General features: G+C 41.6%; 2 protein-coding genes across 2 annotated transcripts; both read right to left on the reverse strand.

The window, feature by feature from the left end:
• Positions 1–2,095: 2,095 nt before the first annotated feature.
• Positions 2,096–3,040, reverse strand: LOC109573226 (olfactory receptor-like protein DTMT). The gene has a single exon (XM_070774410.1). It carries the CDS (start codon positions 3,038–3,040, stop codon positions 2,096–2,098), a length of 945 nt encoding a protein of 314 aa, XP_070630511.1.
• Positions 3,041–8,656: 5,616 nt separating this feature from the next.
• Positions 8,657–9,648, reverse strand: LOC109573531 (olfactory receptor-like protein DTMT). Its single transcript, XM_019980777.2, has one exon. It carries the CDS (start codon positions 9,629–9,631, stop codon positions 8,687–8,689), a length of 945 nt encoding a protein of 314 aa, XP_019836336.2. The 5' UTR covers positions 9,632–9,648; the 3' UTR covers positions 8,657–8,686.
• Between the last annotated feature and the right edge of the window lie 17,403 nt (positions 9,649–27,051).

A 27,051-nucleotide genomic window follows, 5' to 3' on the forward strand; every position in this document is an offset into this window, starting at 1 on the left:
TGTGGGCAACAAGAAGCCTTCAGTGGTTTGAGTAAAGTGTCAAGAAACATACACATTTTGTTTTGGTTTTGGGGCCATGTTGGGCAGCATGTGGGATCTTAGTCCCTTGACTAGTGATCAAACCCATGCCCTGTGATGTGGAAGCAGAGAGTCTTAACCACATGAACACCCGGGAAGTCCCCAAGACATATTTTGGAAAGATTCTCAGGGTGGCAAAATCTCTCAGTAAAACACCATTTCCCATAAACCACCTGACGCTAACAAGGGGTAGATCTCTATGACACAGCTATATGCAGATATATAGAAAGTACTAGAATAAGAGACAAGAGAAACTCTCCTTGATCATATTCCATTCTTCCTCAAACCAAGATGAAAAAGAAAACCCAGTTTGAATCGCACTGAAGTACTTCAGCCTTCTTACCTCTGTGGGAAAACATTACTGACACCTGCCACTTCCATTGTCTCTAGTACTCCCCAAATGTGTAGAATACCTCCTAGTCTCCAGCTCTTCCTGCTGCTGCAGTTATCTATGGCCACAAAGCCATAATTAGCTATTTTTTGGCTGTGCTCTGTCTTCGTTGCTCTGTGTCGCCTTTTCTATAGTTGCGGTGAACGGGGGCTACTCTGTAGTGGCGGTGCGGTCTCTTCTCGTTGCGGTGGTCTCTCTTGTTGCAGAGCACAGGCCCTTGGCACACAAGCTTAAGTAACCGTGGCACATGGTCATGACAGAGGTGCATGGAGAGCTAAAGTCCATGGGGTCCCAGAAGAGTCAGACATAACTTAGCAACTAAACAACAACAGAGATGAACTAAACTATTGCAGCAAAGGAGATAGAAAGCACTTGAGGTTAAGGGCAGGTCAAGAAGGCATTGGAGACATGAAAATAAATCAGAGGAGACAAGGTTAATGACAGAATAATGGAACCCTTTCCTCATGAAGAGATAAGTAAATATCTATATTCAGCAATGAAAATTCTAGTTTAGCAGAGGTAAGCAGGGGAGTGAGAATTTTGAATTTTAAAGTATTGACCTCGAGGACAGAGTATTATTTAAAGCATGGTTTTGGTTATTTTTTACAAAAAAAAAAAAAGAAAAATTGTTTAAAAAAGGGACACAGGAAGAAACGGCTCTCTTCTCCACCTCTTTATGTGGCAGACCTTGGTTCTAAGTGGCCTTTCTAGGAGCACGGCATGGCCTGGATGGTGGCCTCACAAATCTGGAAGGCCAGCTTTAGGAAGGGACCACTGGCCCAAGAATTTGCTGCCATAGTGGCACACAGTCGGCCAAGGAGGCAGTGCATCCCAAATTAATGTGACTGTACAAGCTATCACACCTGTGCTGTTTCTTTTAGTCTCCTCCATATTTTCAGGGCTTCCCTGGTGGCTCCGATGGTAAAGAATCCCCCTGCAATGCAGGAGACACAAGAGATCCAGGTTCGATCCCTGGGTCAAAAAGACCTCCTAGAGGAAGAAATGGCAACCCAGTCCAGTATTCTTGCTGGAGAATTCCACGGGCAGAGGAGCCTGGTGGCTACAGTCCATGGGGTCGCAAAGAGTTGGACATGACTGAGCAACTAACACTTTCTTCACTTCCATATTTCCAAATGGGACCTCAGGGGTTGTCTGGCTCAGTAAATATTAGTAGGCTGCTGTGGGCCCGTGTTCTGTGGTTTCAGTCTCTTCATTCATGGAATGTCTGTCCAAGGTGGTGGGGACAAGGGCAGAAGGAGAGGGTGTCTCCACAGTAAATGAGTAAACGCTCAGTAAACAGTAGAGTTTATTTTATCAGTAAATAAAACATTGGAAACAGTAAAGAAAAAAATGGGGGGGGATAGAAAAATTCATTGGAAGTTTAAAAATAATGCTTCTTAGAGTAACCTGGAGAGAAAATTGAGCAAGATTCTGCTAGTAGGTCACTGACATCCCCTTTCCAACTCCTACTACATACCTCTGCCATATCTCTGTTACTTATTGGATAATATGTTATTATGGAATTTTAACAAAAACATCATTGAAAAAAGAAGTCTGGGTTAATATCCCCATATTAATACCAATATACCAACCACATAAAATTATGCAAAAATCCAAACTTGACCATTACAGAGAAAAGGGAGCTTTTTTTCTCCAAAAGACTCTTCCTAGAGCTCCTTTCATGTCTCTGTTCCTCAGGCTGTAGATGAAGGGGTTCAGCATGGGGGTCACCACAGTGTACATCGTAGCCATCACAGTCTCCTTAACAGTAGAATTATTAGCTGATGGGCATAAGTAGAGACCAATAACTGTCCCATAAAACAGGGACACCACAGTGAGGTGGGAGCCACAGGTGGAGAAGGCCTTGCGGATACCCCTCGCAGAAGGGATCTTGAGGGTGGAGGACACAATTTGAGCGTAGGATGTGATGATGAGTAGAAAGGGGATCACAAGAATGAGCCCTCCAGTGATAAATATCACCAGCTCATTCACTCGAGTGTCAGAGCAGGATAGCTTCAGCAGAGCAGACATGTCACAGAAAAAGTGGGGGATCACATTGTCTTCACAAAAGTGCAGCCTGGCCATGAGCAGGGTGTGCAACATGGCATGGAATGTGGTCAGCACCCAGGGCAGCACCACCAGGAAGAGACAGAGCCTGGGGCTCATGATGGTGGTGTAGTGCAGGGGGAAGCAGATGGCCACGTAGCGGTCATAGGCCATGGCCACAAGGAGGAAGTCCTCCAAGTCTGCAAAGAACAGGAAGAAGTACATTTGTGTCAGGCAGCCAGCATAGGGGATGGACAGGTCTTGGCTCTGCATGTTCTGCAGCAACTTGGGCATTGTGACAGAGGAGAAGCAGAGGTCAGAGAAAGACAGGTTACTGAGAAACAAATACATGGGTGTGTGGAGGTGGGGGTCCAGGCAAATGAGGACGATGATGAGAAGGTTCCCCAGGACAGTGGTAACATACATGGCCAGGAACAGGACATAGAACAGGTTTTGATGCTCTGACTTGATGGGCAGTCCCAGCAGGAGGAACTCTGAGACAATAGTTTGATTCCTTCCTGTCATGCTCTGTCTCCAGTATCTTTAGGAAGAAATTACAATGTCCATTAAAATTTAAATTTCTAAATGAACATATTTCTATAATATATGGGCCACTAGATGCTTTGCAAAAATACTTTATATCATTCTCATCACAATAATTACAATCTTTACAGGACTCAAATTCTCTATAATCGGAGTCTCTATGATTGGAAATCATTTATTTTCTTCACTTTGCTTAAAATATAGCAATATTCCAGATTTTTTAAAACACACTCTTATCCTCTAGGTCCTGAGACACAAGATGTATGGGTTTTTCTTCTTACCCTCCACTAACTGTAATTGGCTTCTGTTTTGTCAATATCTTCAAGTTGATTGGTGCTCCTGGGCTTTTCCCTAAACATGGTTCCCTTGTAATTCTATATATACCAAGAAGAAAGACATCTACTCCAATGGCTTTGATGATTATTTAAGCTTTAGTTGTAAATGTCTCTTTAACCTATCAAACAGTATACTCAGTTGCCTGATTGTTATCTTCCCTTGGACATTACACCCTCGTTTGCAGCAAAGAAACTCATGATGTCTCTTTGCTGCCCTTCCGCCAATTCCCTCCTCCTCTAATTTATCATATTTCTCAGCAAAAGGGAATCCAGGTGCTCCACAACCTGAAAGTATTCTTTCATTCCCTCCTTTGGTCATTATCAGCTTCCTATCTGTGGGCAAGTCCTACAGATTCTCCTACCCTTTCAGACACTGCCATAGCCACTCTCAGTACCCTTGATCTGACTGACATCATGTCATTTCTCTACCACTGGGATGGCCTCTTAACTCGTCTCCCTGATTCCATGACTGAACCCTTCTCCTTCAGTATCCTTTGATCACACTGTTTATAGCTTTCTTCCCTACAGAATGGTAGGCTACCTGTAGGAAAGGCCATGTCTGCCGTCACGACTGCGGCAGTGCTTGCAGCTGGCAGAGTGTCTTGACATATTTGACATATCACAACACTAATTGGCTGTGCTTCCAGCTGAGACTTGCATTCTTCCAACTTGAAAGACCGCAAACTCCTTCTAAATTAGGAGTTTGATGTCTGTGCCTACTAAATCCTCCCAGAAGAAGTACTAGACTCAACTCCTAGTGCTAGCACTTTGGCACTGAATTTGACACTGTATTACCAAATTTATGGATGTAATTTGTCCCCATGGAAAATGTCCCCACACCAGATACACTATTCTATTCACCATCACAGAGGATATAAATAGAGATATTTATCTATATAGATAAAATAAATATAGGTATAGATGTACTCTCCAACTGGTTCATATTCTTTCAAGAATCCTGATTTATCCACCTCAGCGTGCCTCAAAGCTGACCAAAAAAAGCAAAGGAGAAGCATCTTTAGATGTAGGACGCTCCTTCATGAAAGACAGAATGGAATCCAACATCTGGGATTTCACTCCTTGATGTGGGTTGATCCAGCCACGTGAACAGGTTTTACACATGGACAAAGGTACTGATATCACAGTGAGAAGAATCATTGAAGAAAATCATGATTTTCTCAGAAACTTTTTCCCTGGCAAGTGAGCAGGTCCCAACTCTTGTGCCAGGAGTGTGACTGTGGATCACAAACCAGAGACAGGACTTGGGGACGTTATCACTGATGATGCCATGAGCCTCTCACATTCTACACCCATTAAGTCAGTAGTTCTCAGCCTGGACTTCACATAAGGCAACATAATGCAGTGGTTCTAAAATTTCCATGAATATAATAATAATAATCCATGAAAATTCCCTGGGAGTTCAGGAAAACTGTGAAAATTCCCTGGGAGTTCCAGAAAACCCTGATTTTGACACAGTAGGTCTGCTCCTGCATTTTTTGCTAAGTACTAGTAACTTTATTATGGCATAATGCCTCTGCACTTCAATTAGCACCCAGTTAATGTCCATGCCGCAGTCCATGGACTACACAGTGAGTAGCAAGGATATTTCATACATTTTAAAAATAAAAATTACTGAAGCCCTCAGATATATTTAACCACAGTTTTTTATTGGAATATCATTGCTTCAGTCCATGGCATCAAGAGGAGTCGGACACGACTTGGCGGCTGAACAACAAAATAAGTGCTTCCCAATATTGTGTCAGTTTCTGCTGTGCAACATCCATTCAAAATTTTCTAAAGCTCCAAAGTGATTCTAACGTAACATTAGAGTTCAGAACTATGACATTAGTGCTTACATTGAGTTGTCAGTATGCTGAAATGATTCAATATCATTGGAATAAATAATATGATGAGTAATACACAAAAATGCAGGCACTGATAAAAATAGATTATAACTGGTGTAATATTAACAAGCATTTCTCAAACACAGTGAAATTTTAGGAGGGAGAGAGGTGGAAAAGAGGAGCATTCAGTTCAGTTCAGTTCAGTTGCTCAGTCGTGTCCGACTCTTTGTGACCCCCTGAATCGCAGCACGCCAGGCCTCCCTGTCCATCACCAACTCCCGGAGTTCACTCTAACTCACATCTATCGAGTCGGTGATGCCATCCAGCCATCTCATCCTCTGTTGTCCCCTTCTCCTCCTGCCCCCAATCCCTCCCAGCATCAGAGTCTTTTCCAGCGAGTCAACCCTTTGCATGAGGTGGCCAAAGTATTGGAGTTTCAGCTTCAACATCAGTCCTTCCAAAGAACACCCAGGACTGATCTCCTTTAGAATGGACTGGTTGGATCTCCTTGCAGTCCAATGGACTCTCAAGAGTCTTCTCCAACACCACAGTTCAAAGGCATCAATTCTTCATTACCATATCTGAAAAACTCTCCTGCAGAACATCATACAACCTGGGAAATCAAGACCCTTAGGTTGGAAGGACCAAAGTGACCAGCTCATTCACCCTCTGCCCAACTTACCTAGTGTTTGAGGGTGACTCCAGGACCGTGACCTGAGATCCTGCTCCCCTTTATTCACTAAAGCATGTAAAATATTACCCTCTGTAGTCATCACCTGTGTCTGAAAACTCCCTTCTCCATCTCCCATTCTGCACATCCTCGGGCCTAAGGGGCCCTAGATCCCAGAGGAGTCTGGATCCTGGAGGGATTTATTAAAGACAAAGCAATTACCCAGGACCTCTCTAGGACCAATGCTCTCAGGGTCCAGGAGCAGTGACTGATTATAATCACTGATCACACCTGACTATACCTTAAGGGAAATTGAGGATGCAGAGCTCATGCAGGAAAGCCTAACCACTGCCTGTTTAGGGAATGGACAGCAGACCTTTGTGGTTGGAGCCACAGGTGGAAAGTAAAAGAGGATGGTTGGTGAGGCCATACTGTAAATATCCTAAAATATCTGAGTATAGCAGGCTGCTTTCTGTGGCAACAAGAAGGCTTCAGTGAGTTTAGTAAAGTGCCAAGAAAGACATTTTGGTTTTTGGCCATGCTGGGCAGCATGTAGGATCTTAGTTCCTGGACAAGGGGGTCTAACCTGCACCCCTTTAAGTGGAAACTCAGAATCTTAACCACTGAACTGCCAGGGAAGTTCCGAGACACATATTTTGGGAAGATTCTCAAGATTACAGAATCTCTCAGTAAAACACCATTTCCCATAAATGACCTGTAGCTAACTAGGAGTCGTTACCTATGTGACACAACCATATGCACATATATAGAAAGTACTAGAGTAAGAGACAAAAGAAACACTCCTTGATTATATTCAATTCTTCCTCAAGCCAAGATAGAAAAGAAAACCCAGTTTGAATTCCACTGAAGTACTTCTGCCTTCTTACCTCTGTGGGAAAACGATACCAGCACCTGACCTGCATTGTCTCTAATACTCCCCAGATGTGTCAGAATACCTCCTAGATTCCAGCTCTTCCTGCTACTGCAGTTATCTATGGCCACAAAGCCATAATTAACATTTTTGTGGCTGTGCTGGGTCTTTGTCGCTGTGTGTGGGCTTTTCTGTAGTTGCCGCGAACAGGAGCTACTCTGTAGTCGTGGGGTGTGGGCTTCTCGTTGCGGTGGCCTCTCTTGTTGCAGAGCACAGGCTCTTGGTGGCACACGGGCTTAGTTGCCCTACGGCATGACAGAGGAGCCTGGTGAACTAAAGTCCACGGGGTAGCAAAAGAGTTGGACATGATTTAGCAACTAAACAAGAACAACAAAGACAAACTAAACTATTGTAGCAAAGGAGATAGAAAGCGCACTTGAGTTCAGGGCAGGTCAAGAAGACACTGGAGACATGAAAATATATCAGAGGAGAGACAGTTAAGAGACAGGATAATGCAAACCCTTGCTCAAGAAGAGATAAGTAAATATCTATATTCAACAATTAAAAGTCCAGTTTAGCAGAGGTAACCAGAGGAGTGAGAATTTTGAATTTTAAGTAGTATTGAGCTCGAGTATAGTATTAGTATTAATCATTCACTCGTGTCTGACTTTTTGCGACCCCGTGGACTGTAGCCAGCCAGGCTCTTCTCTCCATGGGATTCTCTAGGCAAAAATACTGGAGTGGGTTGCCATTTCCTCCTCAATAAAGAAACCTGTAACTGGCTGTGATCAGTTAATTGTGGCACCACTGTACTTGGACCAGCCTGACCTCAAGAACAGAGTATTATTTAAAGCATGGTTTTGGTTATGTTTTTTAATAAAACATGATAAATTAACTGTTACAGAAAGGGACACAGATACTGAAGAAAGGGCTCTCCTCTCCACCTCTTTATGTGGCAGACCTGGGTTCTAAGTGGCCTTTCTGGGAGCACAGCATGGTCGGGATGGTGGCCTCACACAGCCAGAAGGGCCAGCTTTAGGAAGGGACCGCTGGCCCAAGAATTTGCTGCCATAGTGGCACACAGTCGGCCAAGGAGGCAGTGCATCCCAAATGAATGTGACTGTACAAGCTATCACACCTGTGCTGTTTCTTTTAGTCTCCTCCATATTTTCAGGGCTTCCCTGGTGGCTCCGATGGTAAAGAATCCCCCTGCAATGCAGGAGACACAAGAGATCCAGGTTCGATCCCTGGGTCAAAAAGATCCCCTGGAGGAAGAAATGGCAGCAGCCCACTCCAGTATTCTTGCTGGAGAATTCCACGGACAGAGAAACCTGGTGGCTATAGTCCATGGAGTCGCAAAGAGCTGGACACAACTGAGCAACTAACACTTTCTTCACTTCCATATTTTCAAATGGGACCTTGGGGGTTGTCTGGTTCAGTAAATATTAGTAGGCTGCTGTGGGCCCGGGTTCTGTAGTTTCAGTCTCTTCATTCAAGGAATGTCTGTCCAAGGTGGTGGGGTCAAGGGCAGAAGGGACAGGGTGTCCCCACAGTAAATGAGTAAATGCTCAGTAAGCAGTAGAGTTTATTTCATCAGTAAATAAAACACTGGAAACAGTAAAGAAAAAAGGTGGGGTGGGGATACAAAGATTAGTTGGAAGTTTAAAAATAATGCTTCTTAGAGTAACCTGGAGAGAAAAAACAAGCAAGATTCTGCTAGTAGGTCACTGACATCCCCTTTCCAAGTCCTACTACATACCTCCACCATATCTCTGTTACTTATTGGACAATATCTTACTACGGAATTTTAACAAAAAGATCATTGAAAAAAGAAGTCTGGGTTAATATCCCAATATTAATACGAATATACTTGCTGCATAAAATTGTGTAGAAATCCCACCTTTAGCATCACAGAGAGAAGGGAGTTTTCTTTCTCCAAAAGACTCTTCCCAGAGCTCCCTTCATGTCTCTGTTCCTCAGGCTGTAGATGAAGGGGTTCAGCATGGGGGCCACCACAGTGTACATCGTAGACATGACAGTCTCCTTAACAGTGGAATTGTGAGCCGATGGGCATAAGTAGAGACCAATAATTGTCCCATAGAAGAGAGACACCACAGTGAGGTGGGAGCCACAGGTGGAGAAGGCTTTGCGGATACCCCTCGCAGAAGGGACCTTGAGGATGGAGGACACGATTCGAGCATAGGACGTGATGATGAGTAGAAAGGGGATCACAAGAATGAGCCCTCCAGTGAAAAATATCACCAGCTCATTCACTCGAGTGTCAGAGCAGGACAGCTTCAGCAGAGCAGACATGTCACAGAAAAAGTGGGGGATCACATTGTCTTCACAAAAATGCAGCCTGGCCATGAGCAGGGTGTGCAACATGGCATGGAACGTGGTCAGGACCCAGGACAGCACCACCAGGAAGAGACAGAGCCTGGGGCTCATGATGGTGGTGTAGTGCAGGGGGAAGCAGATGGCCACGTAGCGGTCATAGGCCATGGCCACAAGGAGGAAGCTCTCCAGGTCTCCATAAAACAGGAAGAAGTACATTTGTATCAAGCAGCCAGCATAGGGGATGGACAGGTCTTGACTCTGCATATTCTGCAGCAATTTGGGCATTGTGACAGAGGAGAAGCAGAGGTCAGAGAAAGACAGGTTACTGAGAAACAAATACATGGGTGTGTGGAGGTGGGGGTCCAGGCAAATGAGGACGAGGATGAGAAGGTTCCCCAGGACAGTTGTAACGTACATGGCCAGGAACAGGGCGTAGAACAGGTTTTGGTGCTCTGACTCGATGGGCAGTCCCAGCAGGAGGAACTCTGAGACAATAGTTTGATTTCTTCGTGTCATGATCCGTCTCTAGTATATTTAGGAAGGAATAACAGAGTTCACAAAAACCTGAATTTCAAAATAAACACATTTCTGTGACAGAAATATGTGTTAGGTGTTCTGCAAAAAAATATTTTATATCATTCTCATCGTAGTCATAATAATCTCAACAGTACTGCAAATCTCTATAATCAGAATATATGATCAGAAATTACTTTCTTCACTTATTTTTAATGCGCAACAATATTTCAAATTTTCTAATATACTTTTGTCCATTAATTTCTGAGACAGAAAATGTGGTGGTTTTCATCATACCTGCCTAGCTGGACATCCTCACAAACTGCAATTGGCTCTTGCTTTGTCAGTATCTTACATGTCGATGTTCTGGGACTTTTTCGTGAATGCTGTTCTCTTATAACAGTGGTACATATACCACCAAGAAAAATTCTTCTACTGAATGGCTTTGCTTACCATTTAAGACTCGTGTGTAGATTTCTCAGGGCTTCCCAGGTGGCTCAGTGGTAAAGAATCTGCCTGCCAATACAGGAAACGCAAGAGACACAGGTTCAATCCCTGGATCAGGAAGATCCCCTGGAGGAGGACATGGCAATCCACTACAGCATTCTTGCCTGGTAAATCCCATGGACAGTAAAGCCTGGCAGTCTACAGTCCATGGAGTCACAAAAGAGTCAGACACAACTTAGCAGCTAAACAACAGCAACAACAAATATATACATTTGCAGATCAACATTTCATTGAAGAAATTCATGACCAGACCCCTGCCGCACTCCAAATTCCCTCCACCTCTAGTCTCCCATATCCCCAGAAAAGAGTTTCAGGAGCTCCAGATGAAAACATGAGAGTTGTCTCTTATTCCCTCCTTTCTTTTATCCTCAACATCCAATCTGTCAACACATCCTATATATTAATTTCCTTTCTCACTCATCCATTCTTTATCCCCTTGGGGCTGGTTGATCTAGCCGTGTCAACAGGTTTTACACCAGGACATTGGTACTGGCAGACTTTCCTGGTGGCTCAGTGGTAAAGAGATCTCTAGTCTTTCCCAAGCTATTTTTTCCTCTATTTCTTTGCATTGATCATTGAAGAAGGCTTTCTTATCTCTCCTTGCTATCCTTTGGAACTCTGCATTCAAATGGGTATATCTTTCCTTTTCTCCTTTGTCTTTCGCTTCTCTTCTTTTCACAGCTATTTGTAAGGCCTCCTCGGACAACCATTTTGCCTTTTTCCATTTCTTTTTCTTTTTGCATTTTTTTCTTAGTCCATCTTAAAGGAGATCAATCCTGAGTATTCATTGGAAGGACTGATGCTGAAGCTGAAACTCCAATACTTTGACCACCTGATGCGAAGAACTGACTCATTGGAAAAGACCCTGATGCTGGGAAAGATTGAAGGCAGGAGGAGAAGGGGACGACAGAGGATGAGATGATTGGATGGCATCACTGACTCAATGGACATGAGTTTGAGCAAGCTCCGGGAGTTGGTGATGGACAGGGAAGCCTGGCATGCTGCAGTCCATGGGATCGCAAAGAGTCGAACACGACTGACTGACTGAACTGAACTGAAATGAATGCCCATTTCTCAGTCCATGGACTACATAGTAAGTAGCAAGAATACATGATGCTTTAAAAATTAAGATTACTAGACGCTTCAGAAAAATGTAACCACAATCTTTGAGAGGAAGCACATACAAAGCTTTTAAAGCTCCAAGGTGATTCTAAAATAAAGCAAGGGTTCAGAAGTATGGCATCAATTCCTACCTCAAGAGTTTGTTCAGTTCAGTTCAGTTCAGTCGCTCAGTCATGTCCGACTCTTTGCGACCCCCTGAATCACAGCACGCCAGGCCTCCCTATCCATCATCAACTCCCGGAATCCACCCAAACCCATGTCCATCGAGTCAGTGATGCCATCCAACCATCTTATCCTCTGTCATCCCCTTCTCCTCCTGCCATCAATCTTTCCCAGCATCAGGGTCTTTTCCAATGAGTCAGCTCTTCGCATCAGGTGGCCAAAGTATTGGAGTTTCAGCTTCAACATCAGTCCTTCAAATGAACACCCAGGACTGATCTCCTTTAGAATGGACTGGGTGGATCTCCTTGCAGTCCAAGGGACTCTCAAGAGTCTTCTCCAACACCACAGTTCAAAAGCATCAATTCTTCGGTGCTCAGCTTTCTTCACAGTCCAACTCTCACATCTATACATGACCACTGGAAAAACCACAGCCTTGACTAGATGGACCTTTGTTGGCAAAGTAATGTCTCTGCTTTTTAATATGCTATCTAGGTTAGTCATAATTTTCCTTCCAAGGAGTGTAAGAGTCTTTTAATTTCATGGCTGCAATTACCATCTGCAGTGATTTTGGAACCCAAAAAAATAAACTCTGACACTGTTTCCACTGTTTCCCCATCTATTTCCCATGAAGTGATGGGACCAGATGCCATGATCTTAGCTTTCTGAATGTTGAGCTTTAAGCCAACTTTTTCACTCTCCTCTTTCACTTTCATCAAGAGGCTCTTTAGTTCCTCTTCACTTTCTGCCATAAGGGTGGTGTCATCTGCATATCTGAGGTGATTGATATTTCTCCCGGCAATCTTGACTCCAGCTGCTTCTGCTTCTTTCAGCCCAGCATTTCTCATGATGTAGTCTGCATATAAGTTAAATAAGCAGGGTGACAATTTACAGCCTTGACGTATTCCTTTTCCTATTTGGAACCAGTCTGTTGTTCCATGTCCAGTTCTAACTGTTGCTTCCTGACCTGCATACAGATTTCTCAAGAGGCAGGTCAGGGGGTCTGGTATTCCCATCTCTTTCAGTATTTTCCACAGTTTATTGTGATCCACACAGTCAAAGGCTTTAGCATAGTCAATAAAGCAGAAATAGATGTTTTTCTGCAACTCTCTTGCTTTTTCGATGATCCAGCGGATCTTGGCAATTTGATCTCTGGTTCCTCTGCCTTTTATAAAACCAGATTGAACATCTGGAAGTTTACGATTCATGTATTGCTGAAGCCTGGCTTGGAGAATTTTAAGCATTACTTTACTAGCGTGTGAGATGAGTGCAATTGTGTGGTAGTTTGAGCACAATTGTTGTTACAAGAGTTGTCTTGTTGTTAACAAGAGTTGTTAGTGTGCTGAAATTACACAATATTGTGGGAATCAATGATATGGTAATACATAAGAATGTTATCATTAATGAAAACAGATCGAATGGGTAAACATTAATAAAAAATTCTCAAATTCTCAAAGTTTGGTGGAGGGATGGGTGCAGAGAGGGGGAAAAGAGGAGTGTTACCATACTTGAAGGGCTTCCCTGGTGGCTCAGATGGTAAAGAATCCGCCTGTAATGCAGGAAACCTGGTTTCAATCCCTGGATTGAGAAGACCCCCTGGAGGAGGGCATGGCGAGCCACTCTGGTATTCCTGCCTGGAGAATCCCTGTGGACAGAGAAGCCTGGCAGGCTACAGTCCATGGGGTTACAAACAGTTGGACACAACTGAGTGACTAAGCACAGCATACTTGGAAAACTCTCCTCTGCAACACCACACGACCTTGGAAGCCCTGATCTGATTCTCCAGACCATTTCTACATTTTTAGTTAGCAGATAATGCCCATGCTGTGGTCCATGGACTACACAATAAGTAATAAGAATAGATGAAGCTTTAATAAATAAGGTTACTAGGCAGTCTCAGAAAAATTTAATCAAAACTTCTGAGAGCAAGACTGTGCAGTTTTTTAAAGCTCCCAGGTGATTCTAAAATAAAACAAGGGGATATCTCTGGCTGTCCAGTGGTTAAGACTCCACGCTTCCACTTCAGGGGGCATGGACTCAGTCTCTGGTCAGGGAACTGGGATCCCACATGCCTTGCAACATGGCCAAAAAAAGTAAATAAAAATCAATTTTTAGGAAATAAAATAAGATGCTCAGAACTTTTGTATCAATGCCTACTCCAGAGCTATTATTATGTTGAAATTGTGCAATCTTGTGAAAGTACATTACACAGTAAGTAATATTTATAAATGCTATCATTAATGAAAAACTAGATTCTAACTGGTGCATGTGTGCTAAGTCGCTTTAGCCATGTCCGACTCTTTGTGACCCTATGGACTGTAGCCCACGAGGCTCCTTTGTCCATGGGATTCTCCAGGCAGGAATACTAAAGTGGCTTGCCAAGCCCTCCTCCAAGGGATCTTCCTGACCCAGGGATTGAACTCAGATCTCATACATCTCCTGCATTGGCAGTGGGATCTTTACCACTAGCACCACTGGGGAAGCCCTCTAACTGGTAAATATTAATAAAAGTATTTCTAGGATGTGGAATAGTTTGGGGAGGGAGAGAGGTGGAAAAGAGGAGGATTATTGTACCTGAAAAACTCTCCTGCAGAACATCACACGACCTGGGAAATCAAGACCCACAGGTTGGAAAGACTCTAAGGGATTAGTTCATTCACCTTCTGCCCAATTTACCCAGCGTGTGAGGGTGACTCCAGGACCCTGACCTGAAATCCTGCTCCCCTCTATTCACTAAGGCATGTGAGATATCAGCCTCTGTAGTCATGACCTGTGTCTTAAACCTCCTCTCACATCTCCCATTCTTTATCCTTGGGCCTAAGGGGCCCTGGATCCCAGAGGAGTCTGGATCCTGGAGGAACTCATTAAAGACAACGTAATTACCCAGGACCTCTTTGGGACAAAGGGCTTCCCTTGTGGCTCAGCTGGTAAAGAATCCGCCTGCAATGTGGGAGACCTGGGTGTGTTCCCTGGGTTGGGAAGATCCCCAGGAGAAGGGAAAGGCTACCCACTCCAGTATTCTGGCCTGGAGAATTCCACGGACTGTATAGTCCATGGGGTCACACAGAGTCAGACACAACTGAACGACTTTCACACTTTGGGACAAAAGTTCTCAGGGTGCAGGAGCAGTGGCTGATTACAATCACTGAGCACACCTGTCTATACTTCAGGGAATGTAGAGATGGTGAGAAGCTCACATATGGATGCTTAATGGGAACAGACAGTAGTATGTGGGGTTGGAGCTTACATTTTGGAGATGAAGAAGAATGACTGGAGAAACCATTAAAACAGGCAGGAACTAGACTGTGAATATCCTAAAATAGCTTAGGAATTTAGGAGGCTTATTCCATGGCAAAAGGAAGTATTTGGTGGTCTTTGAGCAATGTGATGCATATTTTTGGAAAGATTTTCAGGGTAGTAAATCTTTCACTACCATCCACTTCCCTATAAACACACGACAGAGGAGAGTTAAAAAAGATTAGACTTCTATGAGCCAAACATATGCATATATAATTACAAGAATAAGAGAAAAGTTAAACTCTCCCAGAATATGTTCAATTCTTCTTCTCTTGAAAATAGAAAAGAAACCTAGGTTTTCATTCCACTGAGTTATGTCTAGCTCCTCACCTCCCTAGGAAAAACTTAATAGCACCCTGCCCACCATTGTCTCTGGTAATCTCCATGTGTCTGATTATCTCGGGTCTCTAGCACTTCCTTACCCTGAAATTGACAACAAGGCCATAAAACATTTATAACTCCTTTTTTCACTGCTGATTGCATTTTCTCCTCAGCCGTCATCTCAGCTGTATGGAGTCCTTAGTTGTTTAGTTGCTGAGTTGTGTCTGACTCTTTGCAACCCCATGGACTGTAGCCCTCCAGGCTCGTCTGTCCATGGGACTTCCCAGACAATACTGGATTGGGTAGCCAATTCCTTCTCCAGGGAATCTTCCTGACCAATGGGTCGAACCCACATTTCCTGCATCAGCAGGCAGTTTCTTTACCACTGAGCCAGCACTGAAGCCTTATGGGGCCCTTTACAAGCTGGTATAACACAAACCTTCATTCCTAGGGAACCTGCCTCTTCGTTGGTCTTGCTTTATTGAATTGTTATAGTTTCATTCACGTTTATTATGGTACATGAAAATACAAAGTGGTTCTCAAAGAATTTTCCAGAATTTCAAACATGGGCCTGTCTGCTGCAATTGTGTAGAGCAGCCTAGTTTTCCCTTGGTAATTAATAATGCCACCCCAAGCAGAATGGCAACCCTGTCAGTTCATGTAACAACCACAGTTGTTATATACTAGAAACTAATACAATATTATGTTAATTGCACCTCAGTTTTTAAAAAAGAAATAAGAATAATCATTTTTTTAAATGTCCAGGTGGTTGGCTGAATTTTCAATTCAATGAGAAACCACTGTTCATCCCCTGGTAGAAGGACTCTTCTTCCCTAGAGACCTACATGAGACACTTCTTGTGCACATTTTTAGTTCTCTCAGCCTCATCCCCTATTCCAGCCACAGTTACAGTAACCAACTCTGCACCGGCTTCAGCTAACTTAACAGAGGCAACCTGATGGCCCCTCACCTTCTCCTCCAAGCTCCCTGCTCTGGGACTTCTGTGACTTCACGAAACACTGTCATGGGAATTTTCTCAGTACTCATACGAGATATTTAGATGGATGATCTGTCTGGAGTGATTTGTTGTTGAGAATGTGAGGTATGGATTGAGGCATTTTATTTTTCATATGGAAATCCAACTTTTTCAGCACCGTTGGTTGAAAAGACTATTTTCCACTGAATTGTCTTTACATATTTGTCAGAAATCAATGGACGATTGAAAATTGCAAATCAATATATTGTACACCTGAAACTTGAGTAATATTGTACGACTGTACCTCAATTTAAAAAAACCAATGGATGATACATGAGTAGATCTCCTTTTGGACTCTATATGCTATTCTACATTCTCTATACTGATCCATATTTCTACATTTTCACTAATACCACACTTTCCTGATTATTTATCTTAATAGTAAGTCTAGAAATCAAACAACATGATTCCATTTGTTCTTTGTTTCCAAAGTCAAATTTGCTTTTTAATTACTTTGTCTTTATACATTTTACAACAGGATTGTCAATTTGTACCCCCAAGATCCTGTTGGTGTGTTGATTTGAATTGTGTCTAAACTTGGCTGAGTTTTGAAACAGTCAATTTCTTAAGAATATTAAGCCTTCAAATTCACGAACACATTCTGTCTATTCACTTCTTTAGACCTTTATTATTTCTTCAATCAGTATTTTGTGATTTTCCACATAGGTCTTGTATATATTATGTAAGATTCATACCTAAGCATCTAACCACTGGAGGAGGAAATGGCAACCCACTCCAGTATTCTTGCCTGGAAAATTCCACGGATAGAGGAGCCTGGCAGCCTATAGTTCATGGGGTCACAAAGAGTCAGACATGACTGACTGACTGACCGAACACAAGTATTTAATAGTTGGATACTATCATAAAGAGCACTTTAAAGGTTTTTCTTTTCATTTTATACACATTCATTGCTAGTTGATATAAATATAAATATGTTAATACTATTTTATACGCACCCAGGCAACCGCATGTCTTACATTGGTAGGCAGATACTTTATCGTTGAGCCACCAGGGAAGCCCCATATACTAATATGCAAAAATATAATTTTTAAATATATTGACTTTGTACCTATGATATTATTAAACTCACTTAGTTTAATAATTTAAACTAGTTTAATAAGTTAAATTAGTTACTGGAAACTTTTATTACATTCTTTGGGATTTTCTACACACATAATCACGTTCTCTACAAAAAGAGACGGTTTCTTTTCTTACTTTCCATTTTGCATACTTTTTACTTCTTTTTCTTGCCCTTTCTCACTTCCTAGGACTTCTGGTAAAATACTGAGTAAGAGTAGTGAGAGTAAACATTTTTACTTTGTTCCTGATCTTAAGGAGAAAAGGACTCAATGTTTTACCTTAACTATGATGTTAGCTATAGTTTTTTTAGAAGTCACTCTTCCATCAAGTTGAGGACATTTTCTTCTATTCCCAATTTGCTGAGAAGTTTTATAAATTTTCCTTCAACACTGCTTTAGCTGCAGCCTACTAATTTTGATATACTGTCCTTTCATCTTAGTTCAGCATACTTTCTAATTGTCCTTATGATTTCCTATTTGAACTATAGGTTATTTAGAAATGTATTGCTTACTTTCCAAATATTTGGGATATAACTACTTCATACCAAACAGAAAAACCATTTGTAGGCAAACTGTGGATCTAAAATAAGACTTTCACAGTAGAACAATAAAGCTAATATATAACATAGAATATCATCAGGACTGGGAAAAAGAAAAAATTTATTACAAAGTAATTAAAAACACTATGACACTAGCAATACAAAGGGATATATTGTTTTAAAAAGAATTGCATTTAATTTTTTTTCTTTGTGGAATCTATATTTTGTTTTGTTTTTAATATAAATTTATTTACTTTGATTGGAGGCTAATTACTTTACAATATTGTATTGGTTTTGCCATACATCAACATGAATCCGCCACAGGCATACACATGTTCCCCATCCCGAACCCCCCCTCCCACCTCCCTCCCTGTACCATTCCTCTGGGTCATCCCAGTGCACCAGCCCCAAGCAACCAGTATCATGCATCGAACTTGGACTGGCGACTCGTTCCATATATGATATTATACGTATTTCAATGCCATTCTCCCAAATCATCCCACCCTCTCCCTCTCCCACAGAGTCCAAAAGACTGTTCTATACATCAGTGTCTCTTTTGCTGTCTCATACACAGGGTTATTGTTACCATCTTTCTAAATTCCACATATATGCGTTAGTATACTGTATTGGTGTTTTTCTTTCTGGCTTACTTCACTCTGTATAATAGGCTCCAGTTTCATCCACCTCATTAGAACTGATTCAAATGTATTCTTTTTAATGGCTGAGTAATACTCCATTGTGTATATGTACCACAGCTTTCTTATCCATTCATCTGCTGATGGACATCTAGGTTGCTTCCATGTCCTGGCTATTATAAACAGTGCTGCAATGAACATTGGGGTACACTTGTCTCTTTCCATTTAATGTTTTAAATTCTGTCATCAAAAATACCATAAGAGTGAAAATGCAACAATATATTTACAACACGTATAACATACATGGTAATCTACAGCAGCATCCAGAATTAAAAAAACTCCTATAAATCAATAAGAAAAGGAAAGTTTAACAGAAATATTAGAACTGGAGATGAAACAGACTGGTTCTGGACATTAGAACAGTTAGAACTGGACATGGAACAACAGTTCAGTTCAGTTCAGTTCATTTCAGTCACTCAGTCATGTCCAACTCTTTGCAACCCCATGGACTGTAGCATGCCAGGCTTCCCTGTCCATCACCAACTCCCGGAGCTTGCTCAAACTCAAGTCTATCAAGTTGGTGATGCCATCCAACCATCTCATCCTCTGTTGTCTCCTTCTCCTCCTGCCTTCAATCTTTCAAAAACATCAGGGTCTTTTCCAATGAGTCAGTTCTTTTCCACTGAGAACCCCATGGAACAACAGACCAGTTCCAAATCGGGAAAAGAGTACATCAAGACTGTATATTGTCACCCAGCTTATATAATTTATATGCAGAGTACATCATGCAAAATGCCAGGTTGGATGGAGCACAAGCTGGAATCAAGATTGCCGGGAGAAATATCAATAACCTCAGATACTCAGATGACACTACTTTTATGGCAGAAAGTGAAGAAGTAAAGAGCCTCTTGATGAAAGTGAAAGAGGAAAGTGAAAAAGTTGGCTTAAAACTCAACATTCAGAAAACTAAGATCATGGCATCTGGTCCCATCACTTCATGGCAAATAGATGGGGAAGCAATGGAAACAGTGACAGACTTTATTTGGGGGGGCATCAAAATCATTGCAGATGGTGACTGCAGCCATGAAATTAAAAGACGCTTGCTCCTTGGAAGAAAAGCTATGACCAACCTAGACAGCATAGTGAAGTGAAGTCACTCAGTTGTGTCCACTGTTTGCGATCCATGGACTGTAGCATATTGGAAAGCAAAGACATTACTTTGCTAACAAAGGTCCATATAGTCAAAGCTATGGTTTTTCCAGTAGTCATGTATGGATATGAGAGTTGGACTATAAAGAAAACTGAATGCCAACGAATCGATGCTTTAGAACTGTGGTGTTGGAGAAGACTCTTGAGAGTCCCTTGGACTGCAAGGAGATCCAACCAGTCCATCCTAAAGGAAATCAGTCCTGTATATTCATTGGAAGTACTGATGCTAAAGCTGAAACTCCAATATTTTGGCCATCTGATGTGAAAAACTTGGAAAAGACCCTGACGCTTTTGAAAGACTGAAGATTGAAGGCAGGAGGAGAAGGGGACAACAGAGGATGAGACAGTTGGATTCAATCACCGACTCAATGGATATAAGTTTGAGCAAGCTCTGGCAGTTGGTGATGGACAGGGAAGCCTGGCGTGCTGCAGTCCATGTCACAAAGAGTTGGACATGACTGAGTGACTGAACTGAACTGAACTGAACAGAAATATTAATAAAAGGTTTGAACAGATGTTTTACAAAAGAGAATATCTGAATGACCAGTAAGCATATGAAAAGATACTCAACTTCATTAAATATCAGAGAACTACAGAAAAGAAACACCACTAAGCACTCACCATAGTAACTAATCAAAAAATATTGTCGATATTATTGTTGGTAAAGATGTGAAGATACTAAACTCTCAGACACTGCTTGTAAGTATGTATTTGGTATGATTACTTTGGAAATACCTTTGGTAATATCTACTATTAGAACATAGGTTCCCTGGTGGCTCAGTTGGTAAAGAGTCTGCCTGCAATGCAGAAGACCCAGGTTTGATCCCTGGGTTGGGAAGATCCCCTGGAGGAGGAAACTGCAACCCACTCCAGTATTCTTGCTTGGAGAATCCCATGGAGAGAGGAGCTTGGCAGGCTACAGTCCATGGGGTTGCAAGAGTCAGACACGACTGAGCTACTAAACCTATGAATGATTTTCAGTCAGATCAGTTGGTTCAGTCGCTCAGTTGTGTCTGACTCTTTGTGACCCCCATGAATCACAGCACGCCAGGCCTCCCTGTCCATCACCAACTCCCGGAGTTCACCCAAACTCATGTCCATCGAGTCGGTGATGTCATCCAGCCTTCTCATCCTCTGTCGGCCCCTTCTCCTCCTGCCCCCAATCCCTCCCAGCATCAGGGTCTTTTCCAATGAGTCAGCTCTTCGCATCAGGTGGCCAAAGTATTGGAGTTTCAGCTTTGGCATCAGTCCTTCCAACAAACACCCAGGACTGACCTCCTTTAAGATGGACTGCAGTCCAAGGGACTGTCAAGAGTCTCCTCCAACACCACAGTTCAAAAGCATCAATTCTTTGGCACTCAGATTTCTTCGCAGTCCAACTCTCACATCCATACATGACCAGAGGAAAAACCATAGCCTTGATTAGATGGACCTTTGTTGGCAAAGTACTGTCTCTGCTTTTTAATATGCTATCTAGGTTGGTCATAACTTTCCTTCCAAGGAGTAAGCGTCTTTTAATTTCATGGCTGCAATCACCATCTGCAGTGATTTTGGAGCCCCCAAAAATAAACTCTGACACTGTTTCCACTGTTTCCCCATCTATTTCCCATGAAGTGATGGGACCAGATGCCATGATCTTCGCTTTCTGAATGTTGAGCTTTAAGCCAACTTTTTCACTCTCCTCTTTCACTTTCATCAAGAGGCTCTTTAGTTCCTCTTCACTTTCTGCCATAAGGGTAGTGTCATCTGCATATCTGAGGTGATTGATATTTCTCCCGGCAATCTTGATTCCAGCTTGTGCTTCTTCCAGCCCAGCGTTTCTCATGATGTAGTCTGCATATAAGTTAAATAAGCAGGGTGACAATATACAGCCTTGACGTACTCCTTCTCCTATAAGGAACCAGTCTGTTGTTCCATGTCCAGTTTTAACTGTTGCTTCCTGACCTGCATATAGGTTTCTCAAGAGGCAGGTCAGGTGGTCTGGCATTCCCATCTTTTTCAGAATTTTCCACAGTTTTTTGTGATCCACACAGTCAAAGGCTTTAGCATAGTCAATAAAGCAGAAATAGATGTTTTTCTGGAACTCTCTTGCTTTTTCGATGATCCAGCAGATGTTGGCAATTTGATCTCTGATTCCTCTGCCTTTTCTAAAACCATGTTGAACATCTGGAAGTTCACGGTTCACATATTGCTGAAGCCTGGCTTGGAGAATTTTGAGCATTACTTTACTAGCGTGTGAGTGCAATTGTGCGGTAGTCTGAGCATTCTTTGGCATTGCCTTTCTTTGAGATTGGAATGAATACTGACCTTTTCCAGTCCTGTGGCCACTGCTGAGTTTTCCAAATTTGCTGGCATATTGAGTGCAGCACTTTCACAGCATCATCTTTCAGGATTTGAAATAGCTCAACTAGAATTCCATCACCTCCACTAGCTTTGTTCATAGTGATTCTTCCTAAGGCCCACTTGACTTCATATTCCAGGATGTCTGGCTCTAGATGAGTGATCACACCATCGTGATTATCTGGATCATGAAGATCTTTTTTGTACAGTTCTTCTGTGTATTCTTGCCACTTCTTCTTAATATCTTCTGCTTCTTTTAGGTCCATACCATTTCTGTCCTTTGTCGAGCCCATCTTTGCATGAAATGTTCCCTTGGTGTCTCTAATTTTCTTGAAGAGATCTCTAGTCTTTCCCATTCTGTTGTTTTCCTCTATTTCTTTGCATTGATTGCTGAGGAAGGTTTTCTTATCTCTCGTTGCTATTCTTTGGAACTCTGCATTCAGATGCTTATATCTTTCCTTTTCTCCTTTGCTTTTCACTTCTCTTCTTTTCACAGCTATTTGTAAGGGCTCCTCAAACAGCCATTTTGCTTTTTTGCATTTCTTTTTCTTGGGGATGGTCTTGATCCCTGTCTCCTGTACAATGCCATGAACCTCTGTCCATAGTTCATCAGGCACTCTGTCTATCAGATCTAGTCCTTTAAATCTATTTCTCACTTCCCCTGTATAGTCATAAAGGACTTGATTTAGGTCATACCTGAATGGTCTAGTGGTTTTCCCTACTTTCTTCAATTTAAGTCTGAATTTGGCAATAAGGAGTTCATGATCTGAGCTACAGTCAGCTCCCGGTCTTGTTTTTGCTGACTGTATAGAGCTTCTCCATCTTTGGCTGCAAAGAATATAATCAATCTGATTTCAGTGTTGACCATCTGGTGATGTCCATGTGTAGAGTCTTCTCATGTGTTGTTGGAAGAGGGTGTTTGCTATGACCAGTGTGTTCTCTTGGCAAAACTCTATTAGCCTTTGCCCTGCCTCATTCCATACTCCAAGGCCAAATTTGCCTGTTACTCCAGGTGTTTCTTGACTTCCTACTTTTGTATTCCACTGCCCTATAAGGAAAAGGACATCTTTTTTGGGTGTTAGTTTTAAAAGGTCTTGTAGGTCTTCATAGAACCGTTCAACTTCAGCTTCTTCCATGTTACTGGTTGGGGTATAGGCTTGGATTACCATGATATTGAATGGTTTGCCTTGGAAATGAACAGAGACCATTCTGTCGTTTTTGAGATTGCATCCAAGTACTGCGTTTTGGACTCTCATGTTGACCATGATGGCTCCTCCATTTCTTCTAAGGGATTCCTGCCCACAGTAGTAGATATAATGGTCAATGGAGTTAAATTCACCCATTCCAGTCCATTTTAGTTCGCTGATTCCTATAATGTCAACATTCACTCTTGCCATCTCCAGTTTGACCACTTCCAATTTGCCTTGATTCATGGACCTAACATTCCAGGTTCCTATGCAATATTGCTCTTTACAGCATCAGACCTTGCTTTTATCATTAGTCACATCCACAGCTGGGTATTGTTTTTGCTTTGGCCCCATCCCTTCATTCTTTCTGGAGTTATTTCTCCACTGATCTCCAGTAGCATATTGGGCACTCACCAACCTGGGGAGTTCCTCTTTCAGTATCCTAACATTTTGCCTGTTCATAGGTATTTACCCAAAAGAAGTAAAGTGAAAGTCGTGTCTGACTCTTTGCAACCCCATGGACTATAGAGTCCATGGAATTCTCCAGGCCAGAATACTGGAGTGGGTAGCTGTTCCCTTCTCCAGTGGATCTTCCTGACCCAATCAAACCAGGTCTCCTGTATTGCAGCAAATTCTTTATCAACTGAGCTACCAGGGAACCCAAAAGAAATATGTACACATATGCAAGAAAAGACATATACAAAAATATTCATAGTAGCATTATTTGTAAGAGTTACTCAGAAATCAAAAAGAATACATTACCAACACAACAGTATGGATGTATCTCAAAACAGTATACTGATCAAAAGACCACAAAAAAATACAAGGGAGGATATACTATATGACTTTCACTTATATGAAATTCAAAAACAGACAATCTAATCTATAGTGATAGAAAACAGATCAGTAGATGACTGGGCCAGAGGATGGATGACTGATTGCTAAGGATCAGAAGCGAACGGCGGGGTGACAAACACTAGATTTGGACCAGAATTGAGGTCCCCTGAGTGCTCACATTTGTCAAAACTCTTTGAGCAACACCATTAAAAGGGTTCATTTTATTGTATGTAAACTTCTCTTTCAACAAAAATTATCTTCAAAATACATGAGGTTCTGAGCAAGGAAAGTTTTCTGGGATAAAGAGAGGCATTACATAATGGTAAAGGGTCATAACAATCTTAATATGTATGTACCCAACAAAAGGGCATCAAAATGTGTGAGGCAAAAAGCTGCCAGGAACAGTAGATGAATCCACTCATAACTGGAAACTTCAAGATCGCTCTTTCAACATCCCTCCAGAAATGGACAGATCCAGCAGGCATAAGATCAGTAGGAATACAGCTGAACTTGATCAAAACCACCATTGACCAGCTGGATACAATAGGCATCTAAAGACTACTTCATCCAACAACAGCAGATTATACATTTTTCTCAAGTTCATACGGAATATTTACCAAGGTTTACCATATTCTAAGCCACAAAACACACTTCAAAAAATTTTTAAAGGATATGTATCCCACAATGTCTGTTCACAGACTACAGAGGAATTAAACTAGAAATCAACAACCAAAAGATAGCTAGAAAATCCCCAAATATTTGGCAATTAAACACACATTTCTAGATAACACAGGAGTCAAAGAAGATATGGAGAAAGAAATGGCAACCCACTCCAGTATTCTTGCCTGGAGAATCCCGTGGACAGAGGAGCCTGGTGGGCTGCTGTCCATGTGGTCACAGGGAGTCAGACACAACTAAAGCGACTTAGCAGCAAAGAAGATAGCTCAAGATAAATTTTAAAGTATTTTGAACTAAATAAAGTACAATGCATCAAAAACAGAACTTTAAGAGAAGCTTAAAGCACTGAATGCTTATGTTGGAAAAGAAGATTTAAAATCAATAATCTAAGCTTTCACCGTAGAAAACTAGAGAAAGAAGGGCAAGCTAAGTTCAACATATGCAGAAAAAAAATAAATAATAAAACTTAGAAGTCAATGAAATTGAAAATAGGAAATCAAGAGAAAAATAGATGAAATTAAAACTGACTTTATTAAAGAGATCAATAAAAATGGTAAGCCCCTAAGCAAGCTAACTAAGAAAAAAAAAAGAGAGGACATGATTTACTAATTGAGAGAAATATCATTACAGATTCCCTGGACATTAAAAGGATAATAACAGAATGCTATGAATAACTCTATGCCCACAAATTTAATAACCTCAGTGAATAGGACTAATTTCTTGAAAGACAGAATTGGCGAAAACTCACACAAGAAAAACTAGATGGTTTCACTGGTGAATTCCACCAAAACTTAATAAAGAAGAACACCTATCCTTCTGAAAAACTGAAGAGGTGAAGCACTTCAAAACTCCTTTCACGAGGCTAGCATTACCTTGATTTCAAGACCAGAGAAGGACACTACAAGAAAGAAAACTGAATGCTAACATCCCTGATAAATATAGATGCAAAATTGTCAACAAAATATTAGCAAACTGCATTCAATTAAAAGATCATATAATGTGATTAAGTGGAAATAACCCCTGGTTTATTCATTGATTTTATCTCAAACTAAAGCTTCTGCACAGGAAGTAAAACAATCAATAGAGTACAAAGGCATCATGTGGGAAAGGAGAAAATGTGTGCAAATCATCATCTTTACAAGGAGTAAATGTACAAAATGTATAAGACTCTTCTACAACTCAAAATCAAAAAATGAATAATCCTGGACTTCCCTGGTGGTCCAGGGGCTAAGGCTTCATGCTCCCAATGCAGGGGGGTCTGTGTTGGACACCTGGTCAAGCCCCCACATGCAGCCACTGAATTCGCGTGCCACAGCTGAAAGGACCCGCAACTAAGACCTGGCACAGTCAAATATTTAAAAAACAAATAATCCTACTAAAAAATGGGCAAAGGACTTGAAGAGATATTTCTCCAAAGAAGACATGCAAATGGCTGCTACATATATGAAAAGGTGCTCAACATCACTAATCACCAAGGAAATGCAGGTTGAACTATACTGAGATAAAACCACAGATGGGTTGAGATGGATGCTAGTTTTTAAAAAAGATAACAAATGTTGGAGAAGATGTGGAGAAATTGGAAACATTATATACTGTTAGCTATATATCCAAAGGAAGTGAATTCAGGACCTCAAAGTGATATCTGCATTCCAATATTTATTGCAGTATTATTCACAATAGCCAAGATTTCGAATCAACCCAAAGGTCCATCAACAGATGAATGGACTTTTTAAACGCGTATACACATACAGTGGACTATTATTCAGCACTTAAAACAAGAAAGTAATTCTGCCATTTGTGAAGCCATGGATGAACCTAGAGGACTTTATGGTAAGTGAACCTGCTGAGTCATTGGGGAAGCCCATAAGGTGTGTTGATCAATTCCAAATAAGTAAGTAGAGAGAGACACCCTTGAAGAGTGAGGCTGGTAACTAGACTCTGGCTTCCTTCCCCATACCTGAGGGAATAACTTTTAGGACACCAGCTGTGAGTCAGTTCTCAGGTAAAGACAAACTTATAGTAGCAAAGAAAATAGAAAGTTCACTTGAGGTTCAGGTCAGGTCAAAAAGACAATGGAGTCGTGAAAATAAATGAGAGGAGAAAAGGCTAAGAGAGAATAATGTGAACCTTTGCAGAAGAAGATGTAAGGAAGAAACTGTATTCAATAATGAAAAGCTTCTTTTAGCAGAGGAGTGAGAATTTTGAGTTTTGACCTGAGAGGACAGGGTATTATTTAAAGCAGGGTTTGGGTTTAAAAAAAAAAAAAACACAATAAATTGTAAGGTGAATGCAGAGAAAAAGAGAGCGAGCCAGGAATTCAGGCAAGGAAAGGAAATTTAATAGAGGGAAAAGAGAGGGTGACTGGCTCTTAAGGAGAATCAGCGTCCTCCCTTTCTGACAGAGTCCTTCTTATACCCCACCAACGAAAAATTCTCTGAAAGGATGGTCACGTAGCCAGAGGTCTGGAATCTGGTGGT

The sequence above is a fragment of the Bos indicus genome, chromosome 19 (genome assembly GCF_029378745.1).
Source record: "Bos indicus isolate NIAB-ARS_2022 breed Sahiwal x Tharparkar chromosome 19, NIAB-ARS_B.indTharparkar_mat_pri_1.0, whole genome shotgun sequence".
In the NCBI taxonomy this organism is placed as follows: Eukaryota; Metazoa; Chordata; class Mammalia; order Artiodactyla; family Bovidae; genus Bos; species Bos indicus.